The sequence below is a fragment of the Arvicola amphibius genome, chromosome 5 (assembly GCF_903992535.2).
Source record: "Arvicola amphibius chromosome 5, mArvAmp1.2, whole genome shotgun sequence".
In the NCBI taxonomy this organism is placed as follows: domain Eukaryota; kingdom Metazoa; phylum Chordata; class Mammalia; order Rodentia; family Cricetidae; genus Arvicola; species Arvicola amphibius.
Window position 1 is genome coordinate 579,360 of NC_052051.1, and position 23,851 is coordinate 603,210.

At 46.3% G+C, this 23,851-nt stretch overlaps 1 protein-coding gene across 2 annotated transcripts in view; it reads left to right on the top strand.

Annotated features, from left to right (window-relative positions):
* Zbtb46 (zinc finger and BTB domain containing 46) overlaps positions 1–23,851 on the top strand; it is a 71,718-nt gene that overhangs the window by 44,128 nt on the left and 3,739 nt on the right. For both annotated transcript variants that reach the window (XM_038329883.1, XM_038329881.1), the window contains 2 exons: positions 4,822–5,106; positions 21,301–21,476. In XM_038329883.1, coding sequence (XP_038185811.1) covers positions 4,822–5,106; positions 21,301–21,476 — 461 coding nt within the window. The remainder of the gene's footprint in view (positions 1–4,821; positions 5,107–21,300; positions 21,477–23,851) is intronic.

The following is a 23,851-nucleotide window of genomic DNA, read 5'->3' on the forward strand; positions in this document are numbered from 1 at the left end:
TCCCTGGGTTGATTCAGATTGTGTAGCATTTAATCCGATGGCATCTAACAATGTACAGCAATACCTTCTGGTGAGAACTCTTACATGCGGTAGTGTCTTTGTGGCCAGCCTGTGCAGCGTCTACCTGGATGCTACACTTTGTTCACTACAGTGTCCTGTGCACTGTCTGCATGCTGCACCCTTTGTTTATTCTGTCTGGTGATGGCAGACACAGATCTGCCAAGCTTCTACAACACTGTCAGGCTCTTTTAGGGCTGCTTGTGTTTGTTTTTCTGTAGCAACCACTCCATCATGGAGAGGCTAGGTCATGGGAAGGAATGTGCTCAAACTTAGGAAAATCCTTCAGAAGTTTTTCTAAGTGCCTGTACCATCTGCCTGCCACCATTAATGAATAAGTCTTGTTGCTTCTCATATTGTCTTTTCACTTTCTTTTTTCTTTTTGTTTTTTTCTTTTTATTCTTTGTTGTGCTTTGTTTTTCCGAGACAGGGTTTCTTTGTAGCTTTGGAGCTTATCCTGGAACTAGCTCTTGTAGACCAGGATGGCCTCGAACTCACAGAGATCCACCTGCCTCTGCTTCATGAGTGCTGAGATTAAAAGTGTGCACTGCCACCGCCTGGGTGGTTTTTGTTTTTCAAGGCAGGGTTTTTCTGTGTAACAGTCCTGTCTGTCCTGGAACTTGCTTTGTAGACCAAGCTGGCCTCGAACTTATTGAGATCTGCCTGTCTCTGCCTCCTCCCAAGTGTTAGGATTAAAGGCGTGCACCATCACCACCAGGCCTCATATTGTCTTTTAATTTTAGCCATAAGAAGTGTTGAGTTTTGATGTTCCATACATAGAACAGAGACTATTAACTCAGTTCTCTTGAGGGTGTTTTCTGTTGGTCCTCAAGCCCCAAAGGCAATGGCAAGGCCAGTTTGGGAACAGGTGGAGAACATCTCCAGGATGGGAGTACCTTGGATCTGCTTTCCTCCTCCACCCCATTTTGAGATACGTAGTTTACATGCCACTATGAGCATTACAAAGGCTGGGTGTAGAAGCTTTTTTCATCATTCTGGTGCTCAGGAGGCTGAGGTAAGAGGATCATGGCAAATCTGAGGCCATCTAGGGCTACGTCGTGAATCCTAGGGCAGCCAGGACTGTATAAAGCTGGGGTTCATAAGAAGACCCTGTCTTAAGAGAGCAAAGGAGGTGCCATCCTGCAGTTCCGAAAGTAGTAACAGCCTGTGAATTAGAATCACTGTCACAAACTGAGGCGTTGATAGTGATGTCACCTGCTGACCTTACTCAGATTTTCCCAGTGTTCCTATTCTCAGTCATTTTTTTAAGCCTGTAGGGCATTTAACCTATTCGCAGTCTTTAAAAAAAAGTATTCTTTTGAGAATTTCATACATGTATCACCACATGTATACAAAGAAGTATGATTATATTCCTTTTCCATTTATTAACCCCTCCAGTTCTCCCAGATACCCCAATATATCCCCTTCCTGGTTTAATGTCCCCATCGTTTTACTGGCTCTTGAGTCCAAAATGGCTTGTGGGTCTCTATGTAACCAGTGATGATCTTTCATTTGAACTTTGGATACATTTGCTTTTGCCTCTTGAGTAATGGGATTGCAGGTGTGTGCAGCCATACCTGATTTATACAGCTCTGGGGATTGAGCCCAGGGCTTTGTGCATCATAGGCAAACATCTTACAAACTGAACTTACATCCCCAGTACACACCTTAAAAAAAAAAGACAGAATAATCTTTCCAGGTGTAGTAGTCCTGCATTTGGGAAGCAAGGCAGGGGGATATCAGTTGGAGGCCAGTCTGATCTACATAGCAAGTTCTAGGCCAGCCAAGGCTCTGTAGAGAGATCTTATCTCAAAAGAAAGGAAAGGAAACGAATAGATTGCCCCTCTGTAATCCAGGCTGGCCTCTAACTCGCAGCAATCAGTGTCCCCCTCTGTTGTGATGGGAGTGGTGGGCTGCTTCCCGCCACCCCGCTAGCTTTACCCGAAATAATTACACGGAACTGTATTCTTTTAAACACTGCCTGGCCCATTAGTTTCAGCCTCTTATTGGCTAATTCTCATATCTTGCTTTAACCCTTATTTAGTAATCTGTGTAGCACCATAAGGTGGTGGCTTACCAGGAAGGATCTTAGCCTGTGTCCATCTCAGAGAGGAGAGCTATGGCGTCAGCCTGAGGCATCTGCCTGACTCTGCTTTCTTTTTCCCACAATTCTGTTCTGTCTACTCTGCCTACCTAATTTTCTGTTCTATTAAAGGGCCAAGGCAGTTTCTTTATTAACCAATGAAAGTAACACATAGACAGATGACCCTCCTCCATCACCCCTCTGTAATCCAGGCTGGCCTCTAACTCGCAGCAATCAGTGTCCCAAGTGCTGGATTACAAATGAGAACCACACATGGCATAGATTTGGTGTTTTTGTTTGTTTTTGTTTTTGAGTAAGGATCTCTCTTGATTGGCTGGCCTTGAACTCACAGAGATCCACCTGCTTCTGTCTCTCAGATATTAGGATTAAAGGCATGTGCTGCTATGTCCTGCCATTCATTCAATTTATTTTTTAACATTGCTGCTGGAGTCTCCCCCCCCCCCACCCATGTCACCAAATCTATTCACCTCTAACCCTTGAGGCAGTGATAGTGAGGGGCTCAGTCATGAACTTACATTACATGTTAGCTTTGGTTAGCCCCCAAATCTTGGTAAGGATGCTTGTGTTCTATGTTGACTCTTAGCCTTTGTAGGAAGTAATCTGGTTGCCTGGGAGCTCTATCTTGGGAAGAGTGGGGACAGTTCTTGTCACAGTTGGCTAGATGACATGAATCTGGAGGCTGATGCAAAGAGCGGCTGTCCAAGTTTCCCCATCCACTTGTTTCCAGGTCTACTTGTTTCAAGTTAATGCTAGAGAGAAATGCATTTTAAATGTACATTAATACCTAAGAGTTAGGTTGCAAAAGAATTGCAATTATTGGTCTGCAGGGATGGCTCTGTGGCTAAGAGTGTTTGTTGCCCTTGTAGAGGACTTGGGTTTGATTCTTAGCACCCAATGGTGGTTCACAATCATCTATAATTCTAGTTCCAGGGAATCTGATACCCTCTTTGGACCTCTATGGGCATCAAGCATACATGTGGTGTACATACATACATGCAAGCAGAGCACACACACAAAATACAAAAAAAATGAATATAATCTAACAAAAAGTTTTCTTAAATCCTAGGTCATCTGAAGCATATCTTAGCTTTCTACAAGTAAACTGAATGAATTTTAGCTTCTTATAAGATTATTAAAAGTGCACTCTGCTTAGGGAACTCTATTTTTCTTTTGACATCATTGTGTTAAGCATTTCTTTCTGGATGTCACATGGTCTAGGAGGCCCTACGCACACAGAAACATTGATGTTTTCTCTGCTAATAGTGTTTTCTCTCCAGTCTGTTCCCCTGGGGAAGAGGGTTAGCTCAGATCACATGTGATATTTCCCCCTTTACTTTTCCCATGTAACGAGCAACAGATTTCCTTGCTTGGTCACCTCAGCTTTTCTAACCAGAATGCCTTGGGCCTGTGACCCTTCCGCAGATGCTGCATGGTTCATGTTTTCAGCTATGACAAGGCTTCAGGTTCTCCATCTTCTCATTGATGCTTGTTGCTTTCTGTTGGTTTGATAAGTGCTGTTCTCACAGGTGTGAAATTGCATCTCACTGTGGTTTTGTCTCTCTTACAGTGCTGGGGATTGAACACAGGGCCTTGGGTATGCTAGGCAAGCTTCAAACTCAGAACTGCATACTTTAATGGGAAGTGTTCTTAGCCAGCTGAGCCATTCCCCCAGCCTGTATATTTTTGTGAGATTATTGGCATTCTGTGTCTTTAGATAACTGTCTAATCAGATCTGCTTTATTTACCTTTATTATGGAATTAAAGAGATTATGGAGTCTGTTATGTGTCTTATCAGCTATATAATTTTGGAATGGGATATGTTCAGTGGTAGATTGCTTACCTAGTATGTATATAAGTCCTAGGTTCAGTTCCCAATACCATGTAAATAAGGCATGGTGGCACACACCTGTAATGCCAGGACTTAAGAGGTGGAGGCTGGGAGGATCAGGAGCTCAAGGTTAGAGGAGAACATGGGGTTCAGGAGACACTGTATTAGAATGTATGTAGGTAACTTGTACATCTCTCCGTTCTGTTGGTTGTCATTGGAGCATGTCAGCTTTTATTTGTTTAGTATTTTGTTTTATTTTTGAGGCAGAGCTTCATATCGCCTAGGCTGGTCTCAGACTTGCTGTGTAGTGAGAGTCACCTTGAGCTCCTTGTCCTCTTTCTCCTAAGTGTTGGAACTGCAGGCAGGGACCATCATACCTGGCACAAGGTTTTAATTTTGGTGAAATCCAATTTTTGTTTCATTACTAATGCTTTTGGTGTCTGACAACCCATTGCCAAATCTGAGGTCATGTAGATTTTCTTCTTCTATGAGTTTTATAGTTTTTGGTCATTGGTGCATGTTGAGTGCCCTGTTATTTGAGGAAATCGTGTAGCTCCGGAGCTGGGTCTGGGCTCAGGTCTTAGATCTCTTATCAAGGGTAAGTGGCCTTGTACCCTGGTTCTGAGTGAAACTCCCACTGGGTTGTAAATTTTGCTGTGCTGTGTGGCATGTTTTGGATGTGGGCAGGTGGGATTAGTAGTACAATATGCTGAGGGTACAGTTTGCTCTGGGTGGATACACTGACTGCAGCTCATTGCCTTTATCTTCCCCATGGTCTTCATTTCGCGGTTGCAGTGTCTCCAAATGACGCGTGTGTACCTCCCTTCCCTAGATGTGGACCTGACTGTCACTGAGGCCAGCAGCTCGGACAGCCGAGGAGAGAGAGCAGATCTGTACGCACACATCGACGAGGGCCTTCTGGGAGGAGAAACCAGCTACTTGGGCCCACCCCTCACCCCAGAGAAAGAGGAAGCGCTGCAGCAGGCCACTGCAGTGGCCAACCTTCGCGCCGCCCTCATGAGTAAGAACAGTCTGCTGTCACTCAAGGCTGACGTGCTCGGTGATGACAGCTCGCTTCTGTTCGAGTACCTGCCCAAGGGTGCCCACTCACTGTCTCGTAAGTGCAACCCTGGCGTGTCGCTGTGTCCTGCTTTGATTTTAAGCACCTCATTTCAACTCTCAGACCCAGGGTTACTGAGGATGAAGTTATAGCTGGTTTGTCAGGCAGACCAGCTGGGGGTTGAGCTACTTTCCAGCTACCTCAAGGTCTTTCAGGAGGTAGACTGGCTTTGAGTCCTATGGGATCAGCATGCTTGCTTTACAGAGCAAGAAGGAAGTTGGTATGTGTCGTTGGGTATCAAGAGGAAGCAGTGAGTGCTTATTGGAATGTTTTGTGCTCAAACTCGAAGCATCTCAGCCTAAAACCCACCAAACTTAAAAGTACACACAATTAGTAAATTTAAAACCACAAGCCCTTTTGAGCCAGTTGCAGGCCTGGTGCCAGAGAGTCTTTGTGTCCAGGGAACAGGTGCTGGCTCCCTCTGCTGGTCCCGCCACCCAGCCTTTGTGCTGGGATTTGTTCGGTGTATGAGACATACAGAGAGCCGACAACTCAGGGATGTGGAGCTTGCTTTGTTCTTAGAGAGTGCTGGTCACGTGTGTATTTTCAGAGAGGAGTTGGATGCTGCATTTGAGACCTTAGTGTGTCTTGCTGCAATCCAGACCACAGACTGGCCGACCATGCTGCAGCTGAAGGGCAGCTGCTGTTCAGCCCTGACTCCTTCAAGCTGCCTTTTTCTGTGAGATGAGAGGCATTAGCGTCCTCAGAGCTCATAGCCCTAAGACAGGCTGTTTCCCTGTCCCAGTACATGCTGACTATAGCAGCCACTTGTGTGGGAGAAAGGTGTGACTGCCCTGGGCATCAACCTAGCTCCAGAATTTCCTGTTTCTCTGGTGCTCAGCCATGAGTGTGAGAAAATGACTTGATACCTTTCTCTCTGTGGGGAAGGAAGGGGACACACCCCACGCTGGAGACACCGAGTTGGGAACATGAGGGGTAGCATATTCCAGGAAGCCCAAGTACATTTATGGTGGTGAATGGTCACCCTCCAAGCCACTGGGTTACAGGACAGTTTGCAGTTACCTTTGCACCGTGTTTATGGTTGTTTTTCCATGAGTACTAAAGCATTATTTATTGGGCTTTTGTATTGGTTTGAGGAGTTATGCAAATTGCTTATGGCAAATAAAGACTAAAGGTGGAAAATGATGTCTGCCTTCTTTATTTCCAAGTTAGCTATCAAGTGGCCTTGGAGACAAGCTGAGGCTGCCCCATCAACAGGATGCACTCACATGAGGCTTGCTGTCAAAAACTTTTAGGCCTTGTTTCCCACATCTGGGAAATGGGGATGGGGCCAATCACTACCTGTTGTAATTGTTAAACAGCATCCGAAAATATGGAACATGGCTTAGACAAACGTGTGATGAATGTCTCAGGAGTAAAGTATATTTATGGGCACAGATTGTTGGATTCCTCACAGTCCCAAAGTATTGGGACAGTTCGTGGAGGTGGTTGCAGGGGATATGGGGTACCTGGAATTCTCATGAACAGAGAGGAGTTCTGAAATTCAACAACTTTTTGTGGATAACATGGAGCAGTGGAGGTGAGGCGAGGTCTGAATTACTCTTAATCTTTCATACTCATGGGACATGCGTGTCCAATGTAATATAAAACTCCCCCTTCAGGGCAGGCTGGGGTAGCAGCTTCTGTTTGTTCCCTGGTTCCCCCATACTGTTTGTCTTTAAGAATAAATTTGGTGGTGCATACCTTTAATTCCAGCACTCGTGAGGTGGATCTCTATGAGTTCAAGGCCAGCCTGTGCCAGGGCTATTACAGAGAAACCATGTCAGAGAGAGAGAGAAAGGGATAGGGAGAGGGAGAGAGAGAGGGAGAGAGAACAGGATTTCTATCCTTTCTGTCTCTACTACCTTCACTTTGGCATGAGCTGATTTCACTTTCCGCAGCAGGATCTTTGGTGCCTATAGGTCTGATCTCAGAGTGCTTGAGGACGCCCCTTCCGGTCCCGCTGTCTGAGTGACCCTGGCCCTAAAGCAAGGATTTCCTTGCTTTAGGAGGTGCTAGAGCTTAGGCAAGTGCCTGGCTAGGAAGGGGCCGTAAGTGTGTTTTCCTTCTCAGATCTCTCTTCTGGTATGAGTTACTTCGCAGTCTGTATTTTATAAAGCTTGGAGGTGGTGTAGGGTAGCAAGGCCTTGTGACCGCTTCTGAGGTTTAGCGTAAGCACCCCTGTACTTATAAAGATTGCCAAGGCTCCTCCTGTTCTGTCCTTTACAGATGGAATCATCTTTTAGGTTTGATATTTTGATATTTTAGTGATGTTTTAACATCCTTATTTTTAATATGCTAAATATGTCACTTTTCATATAAATTTGTCCTTTTATTTTCTGTGTATAGGGTTAGAGGTTGACAGAATCATGCTGGGTGATCACCTGTACTCTCAGAATTGAGGAGGTTGAGGCAGAAGGATCATAAGTTTGAATTAACAGGGGTACGTACATACTGAAATCCTGCCCCTTGTTTTGAGTGGCAAGATGTAGGGCTTGGACATGAACTATAGAACTTTGACTATGTGTAGATGCAGAAGAATGAGTCAGTTATTTTAAACATTCTTTCCTAACATCCTAAATTAAGCCCGCCAGGTTTTATGCTACATTAGAATGAACCATAGAAATGCTCATAGATTCTTGTTTTCCAAAATGTGTGGTTTGTCTCACTGTGTCAAGATCCACCATGAGTGTCCATGATGGATAGTACTGCTTATACCCCAAGACAGTTGGCTTTGGGGGTTGTGGCAAGGTTTAGGGGTGGGTAGTGCTGGTTCTGCTGGTGGCAGACTCTGCAGACAACACCCACGTGCCCTCACATCCACAAAGTGCACGGGAGCTGCCTGCTGTGCTCCGTGAACTTGTGTGGAACAGAAGCAAGAGTGGCCGTGGAGTATGATCGAGGTCTATCCCTCTGTGATGTCATCTTTGCTCTGGACACTTGAAGGAAACATTAGGGACATTGGAGCTTTCCCTCGTCGCTTTGCTGACTTTATGTGTCTGACAGGACAGTGTGTTTCATTTTACTGTCAGTAAACCAGGGCTGGGTTGTTAGAAGTTGGGGAGAGAGGAGTGCTGACGGAGGAGGAGCAGCCCTATCCACAAACGGCCTGCACCTCGTCTAAGCACCCAGCTCCCCTTCCAGCTCCAGAAATGTATTCTCTGAGCCGCAGGAGTGTTGGAGAATCTGTTGTGGGAGGCCTTTTTAGGGCTGTATACCCAGGAATGCCAAATATATTTAAAAAGAAACACCTAGTGTTTGGTTGGGTATTTTTCTCCTCTCTCGTGGGGAGAGCTTCTGCATCGATTCTGATGAGCTCCAGAGAGGTGCCTGGGACAGGGTGCCGGGATTCTGGCTGCTGTGTTTGGCTGGATTCGACTGTCCCGCAACTCACAACTACCACCTGTGTTTCTGGTGCCAGGCTTTGTCAGGTGGGGCTGAGACTCCACTGCAGTACCTGAGGACATAAACCCCAGTGGATGTGGAATCATAGCCCCTCCTCAGTGTAGTGGGGTGGCTCTTGTGTGGTGCAGGACATGAATCATTGGTGCTGTAGCTATGATCCGACTCTCTGCTCACACACTGATAGAGATGTGGTTTGGTCATGGCAATTTTGTATGGAAATTCAATTGTATTTAAAGATTTTTGCTATTGTTGTTTTGTACTGGGGATTGACCTTGAACAGCATAGATAAGCACTCTGCCATTGAAAGACTCTCCAGTCCTTTTTAACTTTGATTTTGAGACAGTCAGACTCTTGATAAGTTGACCAGTTTGCTATGTAACTCAGACAGATCTCAGGTCTCCTGTCACATTCCCTTGAACACTAGGATTACAGTCCTGCACCACTGAACCTCACACTTGTGAGGATGACAGGATTGTGCACCATCAAACCCTGCACTTGCAAGGTTTATTTATTTATTTTTTTTTAAAAAAAAATTATTATGATGCCGGGCGGTGGTGGCGCACGCCTTTAATCCCAGCACTCGGGAGGCAGAGGCAGGCGGATCTCTGTGAGTTCGAGGCCAGCCTGGTCTACAAGAGCTAGTTCCAGGACAGGCTCTAAAAAAGCTGCAGAGAAACCCTGTCTCGAAAAACCAAAAAAAGAAAAAAGAAAAAAAATTATTATGTATACCGTGTTCTGACTGCATGTATCCCTGCAGGCCAGAGGAGGGCACCAGATCTCATTATAGATGGTTGTGAGCCGCCATGTGGTTGCTTGGAATTGAACTTGGGACCTCTGGAAGAGCAGTCAGTGCTCTGGGCCATCTTTCTAGCCCCCCACTTGCAAGTTTTTTAATAAATATTTTATTTTTATTCGTGCACATGTGCATGCGTGTGTGCGTGTGTGTGTATGGGGTATGTGTGAACCATGTGCTTACAGAGGCCAGAAGAAGGTGCCAGATGCTGTGGAGCTGTAACCCCAGGCAACTCTGGGTGCTGGGAACTGGGGTCTTTTGGAAGTGCAGTACACTCTTAACCAATGAGCCATCTCTGCAACTTCTCTTGCAGGTTTTAAACATGTGTGCAGATAGTACAAAGCAGTGAATACTCAGACATTTTTTCTGGACAGTTCTAGAACATTCTAGAAAAATGAATTAACTTCCTTCTTTTCATAGGTAGGCCTAAATTAACAGGATGGTGGTTTCATACTGTATACCATTCTTGTAACTGCAGTCCCCAGAAATGGACTTTGCATTACTTCTTTTGATTCAGATTGGCTTGATTTTCTCCTGTTAATTTTTCAGCAATAAGCTGACAATTTTTTATCTTTTCATGATCATCGTTCACGGCACAGAAACCAGGGAGTAAATCATTTGTAGTTCACTCTGTGACTGTTTTACAAGTTGTGCTTGTGGGTGTACATTGACCACTCTGAGGCCTTGCAACCTGTCTTTCTTCCATGGGCCTTGGAGAGATACTGTAAGAGTCTGAGTCTGATTTACATGAGCAGATAAGACCAGCTGACTTGGGAGGCAATGACTCCACAGACTCTGCCACCATTCCCACTATCTTTGTGATCCTAGAATGCCCTCCCCAAGCACAGTGATGGAAGGTCCCCTGAGAACTGTGCGAGTTTTCCATATCCCTTTCAGGTCCTAAGGGCATGGCTGTCCCCCTCCCAAACCTACCCACTGTGCAGTTGTCACTGGAGCCGGCAGAGTATTGCACTTGGATACACTTCTTTCTGTAGTCTACAGAGAACACAGGCAGCTTGTTCTGACTCAGGGGTTGTTAAAGACTATTTCCTTATGGTGTTTAAACAAGCAGCCCAGGACCTTAGCGTAATTCTAGATTGACCTGGAATTTTAGTCTGTTTCCTACGAGGGACTTTGACATGCTAGACACAGGCCAGAGCATCTTGGAGTTCTTATCAGGAGCCTGACTCTGAACTAGAGGCTATGAGTTACAACTTTCCATGCCAGTTCCTCTATTGGACTAACTTTGCTCTTAGAATGAGATCCTATCCCAGGAAAGTGATATGCAAGAACCCCTGCCATTGGAATTGGCCAGCTGGTGAAAGTGGCCAAAAATCCATCTCAAGCCATACCCTGGCACTGGGGCCCAGCCAGCTGCACCCCTCCAGAACATTGACAGTGTTTCTGAGATGCCCATAGGGGGTGTTGGTGCAGTGTGGACACATCTCTCCCTACTTCTGCTCAGAATCCAGGAGACAACTCAGGGAGTCAGCACCGCTTCCCAGGCCAGGTAAGGCAAGGGCCACCAACCACACCTGGGCACTCTGTGAGCAAAGTGCAGACTGAGGACTTGGAACACCCTCAGCTAAGGATCTTTTTTTTTTTTGTTTGTTTGTTTGTTTGTTTTTTTCGAGACAGGGTTTCTCTGTAGCTTTTTTAGAGCCTGTCCTGGAACTAGCTCTTGTAGACCAGGCTGGTCTCGAACTCACAGAGATCCACCTGCCTCTGCCTCCCGAGTGCTGGGATTAAAGGCGTGCGCCACCACCGCCCGGCTTCAGCTAAGGATCTTAGGAGCCGTTCTGCCTCCAGCCTCCTTATGCTCAGCGCAGCCCTTGAGCCATCAGCTTTCACTGACGTTGACTTCATTCCCACAGTGAGGTGTGCTAAATAGCTTTATGGTTAATTTGAAGATTTCTCTGAGCTACATGGGAAGCTGAGGTGGGAAGATTACGTAGGCTTAAAAGTTCAAGACCGGACTGGGCAACACATTGAAATCCCCTATATCAAGAAAAACAAAAAACAACAAGGAATTTCTCTGCTCTTGTTTTGCTGGGTTTTATTCTAACGAAGATATTTGGTCCATTTAGCGCCTATCTCTAAAGCTGAGGAGCGTGGCCATCTCCGCTAGGTTTTGTCTGTGTCAGGTTAATGTGAGAGCTTCTGAGTACCTAAGAGCTTCTGTCCTAACCCCTCACTGTTTGGGGCCCAGCGGATACCAGGTGGAGTCTCTTTCCTGTTCCTGAGCCTGCAGGGATTACTGCCAACCAGTAGGAGGTCCGTTTGTTTGCCGCCCTCAAAAAACACAGAAGTCTTCAAGAAGAATGTGGCTTCAATCATTGGATTCTGATGTTAACTAGGTGCTCTCGTCCTGGCCTTTCTAAAGCTGTAGCTACGATGCTAGTGTTCTGCTGGTGGCTTGTCTTCTGCGCGTCTGTTTTTTGGGAATTAATGACAGCCTTCCTTTCCAGGTGGCCAGTGACTGATTGTCTTTGTAGAGTCTGGACAGTGACCAGGTGAGTGGGGGATGAGAACGCATGTTGTCTATAAAAGTCTTTTCTAACTTTCTCCCATCTGATGGTTTGTAACACATCTGTCTCTGGTTCTAGATTGACACCTTGTGACCTGGACGATAGAGTGGGCCGTTGTCGCTGGACTTGGCTCCAGCTGGTTCTCTCCAGCCAGGATGCTGGAGCATCTAGCAAGCATCTAGCACCTCCTTGGCCAATATCCCTCTCATAGGTCTGGATGTCTTTGCCCAGCATGGGGTAACTGTGCCAGGTGGCCTTAGGTACTAACAACTCTGAAGTCATCTAAGGAGCCTACAAATGAAGACGTCTCTATGAACAGAGAGATAGCTTGTGGCTGGCCCTGATTTCCAGGACAGACCTCAGAAGGCGCCTTTGGTCACGCTCTGGATTATGTGTGCACATTTGCCCTGCCCGACTCCAGTGTTCTAGGCTCTGCTACAGAATTCCTTTGCTGCAGCCTGCCCAGCACGAGAACTGTGTCAGGCAGTTGATGGCGGGTGTGTGTGTAGGAGACAGAGCGTGTGTTGACAGTGGTCTCCAGTTCGCTGCCAGCTTCCAGCTGAGGAATTTCACGTGGGCTGCCGACACGAGGCAGAGACAGTCCACAGTCCATGAGGAGTGGTGCCTACACGCCTAGCTCAGCCACGTTGAAGATCTGAGGACTGAATGTAGCCATGACGTCTTGCACTTTGCATCTCTCCAAATGTTGAATTATTGGAAACTGATTTGTTTTTTAAAGAAATGCCCTTTATCTGCTCTTGATGGTCTTTTGGTGAATGTGTTGAATATGATACTAGCTCAACATTAAGAGCGAGTGTTTATAAACATGGTGGATGCCAGGAAGCCAGAGAAGGACTCATCTTTTGTCAGATAGCAAGTAGACCCAGAAGGGTTCTGGAGTAATTAGGTGTTCCCTCTGTGGGTGGGTAGACATCTGGGTGAGGGACGATCCATCAGGTGACAGATCCTCACTGTGAGTGTTCAGATCTACCCGTGCCTGTCCCCGCTGTGAAATCTCGATGACAGTAAACAAGCTGTGAAGGTGGAGACGTCCAGCTCCTGGCACCTGTGGCATGGATGAGTCCAAGGCACAGGGCACCATGACAGCTCCTAGAGGCGTAGCACTGGATGCTGTGCACTTGGGCAGCCCAGGGGGAGAAGAGCTACTGCTTGGAGATTCCCAGCATGCCCTTAGCCAAGAGCTGATTTAAAAACATAAAAACAAAACAAAACAAAAAAACTTTACAGATTTGGACAGGCTCCAGAGCACCTGAAAATGTGGTTTTGTGGTAGATACTGAGTGAGAGGGATGGACTAGACGGATAGCACATCGCGGCACTGCTGACGCGACCTTCCTCCAGCGGCAGCCACCAAGCGCGTGAAGTCTCTCCAACAGGCTCATGGGCACTGGATTCTGATTTCGTTGAAATGTTTCATTAAAGTATTGCTGTTGGGGACTTATTTAAAAAAAAAAAAACGGCTATATCACCACATGACAGTCTTTCTTGAAGAGCTTCCGTGGGAAGTTGGTTTTGTCTGTATTAGACTCTTAACTGCCACGAGACACTCTGTCTGAAATTCTTAAAAGCAGAGGGGTAGTCTCATAAACTTGGATGTTTACTTCTAGAAAAGTCATTGGGTGTGCGTTTACTAACCGTCACTCTGGTAGCAGGAGCCCTGACTCTGAAAGTTAGTCTCTGTCTTAAATGCGTGATGTAGCACTCACCACAATCATTTGCAGTTTGTCATGTACTAAGAAAAAAAATTCTTGCAAAGGAATTTTATTTATTTGTTTGTTTATTTAGAGATAGGGTCTCACCTAGTCCAGATTAGCTTCAAAGTTCCTGTGTATTTGAAGATAACTCCCAGCTTCTGATCATCTGCCTCCATCTCCTGAGTGCTAGGGTTACACACACGTCACCATGCTCAGCTAAAACCTTTGAGAAAACTCTTTGAGCTTCCAATTTCAACCGTAATCAGTTTGAATTGGACTTAACCTCCAGGCAACAAGTATTTGAAAAGCTGTGCCCCCACCCCCTAAAAAAATTCAGAATCCAGCTATAGAAACACACAAAAACCCAGATGTCCCCAGGCACAAAGTTCTAGGGCCATCCTGTTGGGAGGCTGTGAGGAGGAACACCTCCATTCCACGGGCGTCACAGGCACATTTACTAGAGAGCACAGAGTGGCTTTGTTTTGTGTCAGTGACGAAGAGGTGAGTCATCAGGGCATTATGAAGGGGCAAAATTACCAAAAACAAGAACTACAGATCAGGTATCACCAGTCTGCATGTATGTGCCCAGAATACCCTTCATATATAGGAGAGTACCACTTCAGAAGTGCTCAGGAAATGTAAAATCTGGAGGCCATGCCAGTTAGATAGCAGTGCCACAACAAGCAGGAAGCACAGCCTAGACCAGGTGAGAAGATGAAGGGAGAAGCCTGCTAGGTGCTGATGCAAAGAAGAAGGGGAGAAGGTGGACATGGTGGGTGACTGAGCATCCTGCCCGACGGCCGTGACTTTTGGTGTTTCAACATGAAAGGAGTAAAATGTTAGCACAGGGTTGATGAGACTGATTTGTTAACTGGTTCTTGAGTTCTCTACATAGTCACAGAGAATCATGATGAAGAATAGCAAGAACATATTAAAAAAAAAGAACTGAAAGGCTAATGGAGAAGAAAAATCGTGATATTTGAACACACACAAGGATAAAGGACAAGGCTAGGAAGATAGCACCAAGCACAGGGACCTGAGCTCTATCTCCAGATCCACGTAAAAAACTGGAAGTGCAGGTGTGTACACTTGTAATCACAGCAGTGGTGGGGAAGACAAGTTCCCTGGGGCTCACTGGCCAGCCATTCTGGCTTAATTGGTAAGTTCCAGGTCAAGAAAAGACCCTGTCTCAAGGAAAGAGGATGGTATTTTTGAAGATGGCAGCCGAGGCTGTCCTCCAGCCTCCACACATGTACACGCATGCTCATGTATGCACACGCGCGCACACACATAACTCATTAAAAGGTAAGATGAAGGGTAAATAGGAAGTCGTGGTGGCTTGAACCTGGTTGCATTAGTGACTACACACCAGCACTTAGGATGCTGTGTCAAGAATGAGGCTAACTTGGGCTATAGCAGGCAAGACTCTTATCTCAACAAAGGAAATAACCTTTATATTAATATAAACAGATTAAATACTCGCCCTCATAAATTTGTCAGGCTCACACACATACACCAGACAAAATTTCACCAAGGTTAGCCTTGAACTCCTGACTTCATGTGATCCTTTTGCCTCAACTTCCCAAGTGCTGGGATGACAAGTGTGTATTTTAAAAAATTATTTATTCTTTTAAAAATTAATCTTTGTTTGAGATAAGGTGTCCTGTGACCCTGGCTAGCCTTAAACTTGCTAAGTTGCTGAGGAAGACTTGAACTCCTGACCCTTCTGCTTCTACCTCCAAGAGCCACAATTGCAAGTGTATGCCACGTGCCGGTTTATGTAGAGCTGGTGCTGGGACCCAGGGTCCTGTGCCTGCTAGGGAAGAGCTCCGCCATGCCATCAGAACTGCATGTCTGCTCAGGTTTGGTTTTGTTTAGAAAGTAAAAATGACTTAGTATACTGCTAGGGGAGGGGGCACTAAAGTACTTCCTGCCTTTTTTTTTTTTTTCCAGCTTATACATGACAAAAAAAAGTTAAAAGCAAAGGGACAGAAAAAACCAAACACTAGCGTAAAGAAAGCAGGTACTGCACAATAGTTTAAAGTAGCTGTAGCTGGAGGATCCTGCGTGGTGATGGAAGGGGCTGTCCTGGGTTGAGCTTCATAGACATAGGAAGCAGAAGTTGGGAGGACTAGGGACATGGAGAAGGATGTGGTCATGACTGGGATTTTTAGCATTCTCTGAAATCTCAGTGAGAGTGGAGAGGATTTGAACCATTTTCAGTGCTAAATCAACCTTGAATTCCTGGAACAAACCCATCTGGTTGCAAGATGTTTCTATTGTGCTGCATTCAGCTTTGTTTTGTTTAAATTCTGTGTCTATATTCACAGACATGTTGGCCTACAGCAGCACAATTAGGAACTCTACAGTACATCAACAAGTGCAGAATATTCCAAACTCATAGGAGGAAAGTTTTACCAACATAGACCAGCTGGGGCTATACACATTATCAAAGGTCAAGACTTTGTGGAGCAAGTGCTTACAGGCAAACAGGGTGGAGTCCAGTAGCAGTAAGGCACTAGACGGCACCTAAACTTCTCTCTCTCTCTCTCTCTCTCTCTCTCTCTCTCTCTCTCTCTCTCTCTCTCTCTCTCTCTCTCTCTCTCTCTCTCTCTCTTCCCCTCCCTCCCCCTCCCCCTCATTCTCTGTCTCCTCTCCTTCTCCTCCTCCTCTTCCTCCTCCTCCTCCTCCTCCTCTCCCTTTCCCTCCCTCACTCCTTCCTTCTTTCTATTTATTGTTTTGGAACAATAGCCCAGGTTGATTTCAAACTCGGGATCTTCCTGCCTCAGCCTCAAAAGTTTTATTGCAGAATGACCACTCAGTCTGTTTCTTGTCGTGAGACAAGGTCTCCTGTACTGACCTCACACTCACTATGTAGTTGAGGATGACCTTGCTTATCTCCACCTCCTGAGTGCTGAGGCTAAAGGTGTGTGGTGCTATTCACATCTGTTTTTGTGCTTCAAGGTAAGGTTTTCTTTGTAGCCTAGGCTTGCCTCAGATCAGGATGTCCTTGCCTCTGTGTCAATATTATCAGAATTGCAGGTGAATAGATACTAAAAGTACATCCTATCAAACTGGTAGACCACACCCAAAATTGTTTATAGCTAATTACCCTCTACAGGAAGGTTTTTAATTTCTATGTCAAAAAGAGAGGTAAAAAATAAAAAAATTTAAAGAAAGTAGCCCCAGGGAAGTAAAGGTACCATGAAACAGGGCACAGAAAAAATGAACACAGATGGCTCAGTAGGTAAGAGTACTTGCTGCACAAACATGGGCCCCGTGTTTGGGGTTTAGTCAGTAATGGTGAGTCATAGAGCCATAGAAATGGCTGCCCATTATTATATTATTATTATACTCACTGACCCCTAGGCATAGGAGGCATGCCTCACCATGCAGAACCACACAGGGAAGTACCAGGCACTTGGAAGGCAGATGGAGGGAAGGAAATGGAAGCAAGAACCTTGCTGTGGTTTCCATGGGAAGACCCAGGTAGGGAGGAAGCATAGGGATGTCTTGGTCCTCTGGCACCTGCTCCGGGGATCTAGGGCAGGCAGCAGTAGTCCTTGTAGAGTATGGGTAGGAGTGACACACTGGTTGCTCTGGGCATTGCTTTTCTCATTGCAGTGACTAATGCCTGGTGACAGGAGCTGGAGGGGCAGCTAACCATTGTGCCTGCTGTCGGGAAGCGAGGAGTGATGGTGCTCAGCTGAACTTCTGCTTTTTTGCAGTCTAGAACCCCAGCCCATGGAATGATGCTGCAGACATTTAGGGTGCATCTTCCTACCTCAGCCCAATCTAGATGTTCCTTGATAGGCATACCCAGAGGCTCTTTGGTGATTCTATATACTGTCAAGTTGACAATATTAACCATGACAGCTAGTCATTTATTTTAAGGAATGACCAGGCCTGGAAGTAGCCATCTCTCCAGGGTTCCCTGTATCAAAGCTTCGAATACAGAAAATAGAGGCCATGGTTGGTGGAAAGTGAGGAGAGCTTGGTGCAGGCTGGCACTGCATCAGCTGTTCAGCATTGCTGCAGCAGAGACTGGTGCACATGGATGCGTGGCTGCACTGTGCCTGACACATGGTCCTGAGAGAACTGGAAATCCACCCAGAAGAAAAAATCTGTCCTCCTCGCCGTGCACCAAAAGTAACCTGAGTTGGGTTGTAAACTTTGGAAAAGCTGCTTAGCCTTTAGTCTGTGGTCTATTTCCTTTCTTTGGTGCCCAAGAGAGATAAGAGTTCCTGACCACCAAGGCACACACGCAGGTCCCATTTCAGCACCACTGCTTCCTAAGCCAGATGAGTCTGCAGAAACAGGCTTGCTGTGATTAGGTCACACAAAGGAATACTATGCCGCAACAAACAAGAACCAACCGTACTTCCCCAGGCTGATGTTGACTGAATCCGGCCAATCATGACCGGATAACTCGACAGACACAAGTAGGAGCAGAGCCCACACGGTGGAAGGCAAGAACCAACTCCTGCATCTAGGTGTCACCTACCTGTCCCAGGCATGCCCCCAAATAAATAATTAAATGTAATAACAAGTGTTTAAAAAATTCTGAAAACAATTTGAACATGTTTGTTTCTAAATTTTTGTTATTTTAATACAAAAAGTGACAATCCTAGTACATTTATAAATGAAAAAATAAAGCATAACCGTTTGGTTCCATTAATGAGGTACATCACAAATAAAGTAGTTTGGAAATTGTCACTCCATGAGGAACCACACACAGGACCGTTCATGGCTGATGATTCTGGAAGTGCCCATTGACGTCATCTTCAGTATCTTCATACAGCAAACCTGTGTATATAAGCGTTATAGCCTCTAGGTGTAAGGCTAGCTTTGCCAAGGTCCTCCTGTTGTTGATATCATCTTGTGTCCTGACTTTGTAGTTGACTTGACTCTCTCTCTTTCTTGTTTTTTCGAGACAGGGTCTCTCTGAGTAGCTCTGGTTGCCCTGGAACTTGTTCTGTAGACCAGCCTGGCTTTGAACTCAAGAGATCCACCTGCCTCTGCCTTCTGATTGCTGGAATTAAAGGCATGTGCCACCACTGCCTGGTTTGGAAGTCCAAGGTTTAAGCAAAGCATCTATCTGCCGCTCTGGGCAAAGCCTGTTACAATGATGGGGTCACGTGCTTGTCCAGTCTAAGTTGTTTTTCTAAGGAAAGATATTATTTCTGTAGCTAGGTGAGTTGGTGCATGCCTTTAATCCCAGCATGTGGGAGCAGGTGGATCCCTGTGAGTTTGAGACCAGCTTGGTCTACATAGTGAGTTACAGAACCACCAGAGCTATAGAGTGAAACCCTGTCTTTGAAAATAAAATAAAAAAGCTTTCTATTTGTATGTCCTAATTCAACATGTATGCCCAAACTATGTACTTAAATATAAATATGCAATTAAAATGTTAAATTAAAACTTTTTATGCATATATTTGCTTGTGTCTATGTATGTGCACCACATGCATGCCGGGTGCTCACAGAGGTCAAAAGAAGGCACCAGATCCCTGGAACTGGAATTACAGATGACTGTAAACCACTTGGATCCTCAAAAAGATCAGCAAGTGTTCCTAGCCACTGAGCCATTTCTCCAGTCCCCATAATTTAAAAAATTCAGTACTTTGTTTTATAAATGTACGTGTGGGGTGGTACCATGGAGGCCAGAAGAGAGTATTGGGCCACATGGAGCTGGAGTTATAGGTGGCTATGCATATGGGTTCTCTGCAAGGCTGGTATGCACTCTTAATTGTTGAACCATCTCAGCAGCCCCATCATTCCAAATTGTCTTTTTTGTGCCTATAAGAGAATAGAAATAACGGATACATCCCCAAGATGTCTTTAAAGAAAACATTGTAGAAACACGGTTCCTTGTTTCCCCTTTCTGTCTTTGAGTAGCCCGTTTATTTTCGGTGTGGTAAGAGGAGTCATGGAGTGAGAAGGGCCATTGTGGAAGTACGAGACTATCCTGAAGAGCGTTCTGTGACCTGGAGTGTGAGCCAAGCCAAGACCTAGAAAAGACAAAAAGTAGTTCATGTTTTCCCTTTTGGAAGCTTCAGGAGTAGGGTGGGTCATGGCCAGACATGTGTGTCCCCTTTGTCGGTTGGCATGAGTACCCTGCTGGTCCTCATGCAGCAAGATGCCAGCTGCTCTGCCTCTTTGCCTATGTAGTATACACAGAGACCCTGGCATCCCACGGCCACCCCTGGGACTTGCTTCCAGGAAGGCCTGTCTGGCACACTCCCCTGGCCCTGGGCACTGGGGTTGGCTGATTCTACCTGTCAGGGTCCCTGCAGCATTGACTGTGGGCAAAAAGAATGGAAACGATGGAAATGTCCAACAAAAACCATCTCTGTGAACTTGTGGGTTATTCAAACACTTAAGAGATATGTGGTTTCGGACTGCGGTGGCACACACCTTTAATCCCAGCACTCGGGAGGCAGAGACAGGCAGATAGATCTCTGTGAGTATGAGGCCAGCCTGGTCTACAAGAGCTAGTTCCAGGACAGGCTCCAAAGCTACAGAGAAATCCTGTCTTGAAAAAAAAAAAAACCCACAAAAAATAAATTAAAGAAAAATGAAAAATATGTGGTTAAAAACCATGGCTTTAAAATGAAGTTACGATGTGTTACATATGATATTCTGTCCAGTGTACACAGAGTGTTCATACAAGGAAAAGAAACCAGATTACTGACCACAGTGTCTAGTTCATTCTCTAGGCTGTGATGACTCTCCCTCCCCACTCTTACCCCAGCTCCTACCTGTAGACCAGCTTGCCTACACACACACACTCAAAGAGCTTAAATATTTTTAAAATCTTTTGCTTGATTTTGTTTTTTCAAGACAGCGTTTTTCTATGTTGCCTGTCCCGTTATGGAACTGGCTTCATAGACCAGACTGGCCTTGAACTCAGAAATCCACTTACCTCTGCCTCCCGAGTGCTGGGATTAAAGGCATGCATCACCATGGCCTGGCTAAGATCTTAAGGAAGAGAAAGCCCTGAGGACAATGTTCTCACTATCCTTTTTAGGAACACAGAAACTGGGGATGTGTGCAGTAGCTCTGGAGACCACAGTCTGGCTTGCAGATACTAGCTGTAAACTCAGGGCCTCTCCAGGACTAGCACGTGCTCTGTTTTTTAGCACAGTACCTACCCAGCTTCACCTGCCTGAAGCACATCGTACGTACCTAGAATGGCTCTGGCACAGAAGCATGGGGTGTCTCCCTGACATCACTGGGGCCTGCACACATCCAGGTGCCCTTGGGGCTGCTCTCCCTGCTGTTAAACTCAAGGACCCCCATTGTGGCTCAGGAGCAGACTAGCATTGGAGACACTGAGGGATTCCCTGGGTTTTGAGACTGATTGTATCCACTTAGAGATGGCAACGCCGCAGATGTCAGGCCAGAACTATATTAAAGCATTTGGTTATTTTTTCTAACTTTTTGGCCTGTGCCACTCTGGAATGCTTGTTTTTCTTATCTTCCTCTCCAGGGTTGCATCTGATACACCCTTGCTCAACGGCATGCTTTGGTGTCCAGGGAAACTCTGAAGAGGGTGTAGACAGCCATGCAGGGTCTCTTGTTCCCATAACTCTTAGCGGAGACCTGGAGGATTGTCCTGTGGGAGGCTCCTGAGAGCTGTAAAGCCATCTCCTTGTGCTCTGATGAGTGGGTCGACCGTCTGTTTGAAGGTGGAGTGAGGTGGTTCACTGTATGGGGTCAGATACTAACGTCTCTGCCACTGTCTTTCAGTGAACGAGTTCACAGTGATTAGGAAGAAGTTCAAGTGCCCCTACTGCAGCTTCTCAGCCATGCACCAGTGCATCCTCAAGCGACACATGCGCTCACACACTGGAGAGCGGCCCTACCCTTGTGAGATCTGTGGCAAGAAGTTCACCAGGCGAGAGCACATGAAGCGACACACTCTGGTGAGTGCACGGTGCTAGTGGGGCACGGGGGCGGGTGCAGAGTACCCAGGACACCCCCAGCACTATGGGCCTTCCGGAGGCGAGCCTAGAACAGGAGAGGGAGAACTGCCTCCTTGCGACATCGCTGTGCTTTTCCGCAGGGGCTCCAGGCCTGTCTGAGAACAGAGTACGGCCTCCTCAGCCGCTGCAGAGTGTATGCCGCCATCTGCCCTTTGATCTGCCCGTTTATATCCCTGCTCTTGTGCCTGGCCATTTTCAAGTAGTGGGTTTGAAGGATGAATTTGTTTGGCCAAGAGATGACAGAAGAAGTTGTTCAGAAACAGGTAGATTGGTTCAGGCAAGATACACCAGCAAAGTCAAAGTCAAGCAGGTATAGGCAGTTCATGGCAGGCTGAACTCAAGGAATTGGAGCCCCTAAAAATGAACTGGGGCTTGGGGAGGGGCACATTTAGGGGAGAGTGGAGTCATCTCAGGTCATCTTCCATGTGAGAACTCACTGCCAGCTGGGCCACTCCTTAGTTCATTGACTGATTGCAGGCCTGGTAGACGTCCCTGCAGGCGCTTGTCCAAAGTTAGTGACTCTGAGGATCTACCTGACTTGCCGTGAGCAGAACCCAGCCCTGCCCCAGTCTCGGGTCCTAGCGTCTGTGTGCACGGCCACTCATAGCTGCTGGAGATCCTAGAGCTGGATTTAGATCTTTTTGCTAATGTGGCTAGGGATGTGGCTTAGTCAGTAGAGTACTTGCCTTGTGTATGTGACGCCCTGGATTCAATCCCTAGTACCATATGATGGTGGATCCTTGTGATACCAGCACTTGGGGAGTGGAGGGAGAGTATCAGAAGTTCAAGGTGAAGGCATTCAGTTGTCTCAGTGGATGCCTGCCACCATGTCTGAAAACTTGGGTTTAATCCCCAGGATCCACGTGGTTGGAAGGAGAGAACAGACTTCCATGGGTTATCCTCTGTGGACAAGAATGGTGTTGGTGTGCATGCACATACATAAATACAATAAATTAAAAAAATACTCAAGGCCGGCCGGGTGATGCTGGGACTTGTCTTTAGTTCCCAACACTCAGGAGGCAGAGGCAGATGAATCTCTGCGAGCCAGCCTGGTCTACAAAGTGAGTTTCAGGACAGGTTCCAAAATCAAGGCCATCCTTAGTTACATAGTGGATTCATGTGATCTTGTCTCAAAAAAAAAGGAAAGAAAATACTTTTCACTAGTTTTGTGTTTGTTTTTGTTGCATCCACAAATACTGCTTTACAAACTTACAGAAAAATTTAAGTAGGATGCTGGCACCTCCACCCAGCTTTTCCTATTCAGAGAGAACTGTGTTGTTTTTTTTTAAAGCTTATAGGTGCTGAAAAGTCTTAACAGTGCGCGTTGCTGCCTTTTCTTGAGCAAACCATACTCACTTTGTTTGAGGTTGGGTCACTGTGCCTGCTCTTCATCATAACTTTCTAAAAATGTCCTTAAAATGGGGAAACTTAGTATGGCAGCACGTGTCTGTAATCCCCCATTTTGGAGGAGGAGGAAAAGTTCCACGCCATCCTGTGTGCCAGGCTGAATTGATGATGATGTTGCCTCCTATGTCAGGGCTTGCATGAGGGAAGGGTCCATACAGTTTAATCCTTTAGTTTCCTTGGGGTGCAATCTTTGAAAAGTGGAGCCCTCTGCATTAGAGGCAGCTCTGAAGCCCAAACCACCATGTTCACCACAGCAGTATCTACTGCCCTGACTTTTTTTTGGCATGCAGAGCCCCTCCAGGAACAGTGCTGAGAGCCATACCGCTGCCCTTTCCCAGGGGTCAGAAAGGAGTGGTTTGTAGTGCTCGGTAACTTCAAGGGGCTTAGCAGCAGACTGCCACAGAGCCTAGACATAGAACCACAGTGACATCTCGTGGACAGACCTTTCCCATCATGTGTTGTGTTTATAGTCAGGGAACTGGCAGATTCAGAAAGGTGAGTCACCCCCTGTTTATGTAGCCTGTTCTCTGGCAGGTCCTGATGGCAGCACAGGAAGGAAGGAGTCGGGAGCCTAGGATCTGGGCCAGCTTCCAGCCAAGAAAGCCTACCCTAGACTGCTGAACCAAGAACAGGCCATCTGTGTATGGCCTAGGGCTGCCTGGCCAGGGCTAGCTGTGGTCTCCTCTGGGTTCCTCCTCCAGTTTTGAAGCTTAGGGTTAGATCCTAGATGTAAGGAGGCGCAGTGGAGCTGGCAGGCTGAGAAGGCTACGGGTACTCCACAAATCCCATTTACCTTGTCCTTGCCTGTCTCTAGGAAGGCAATTCTGCAGAGGCCAACTTTGTAGATAGAGTCCATTGGTTCCTATGCACACTTCCTCAAGCTCAGGTCTCCTGGGTCCCCTCCAGGA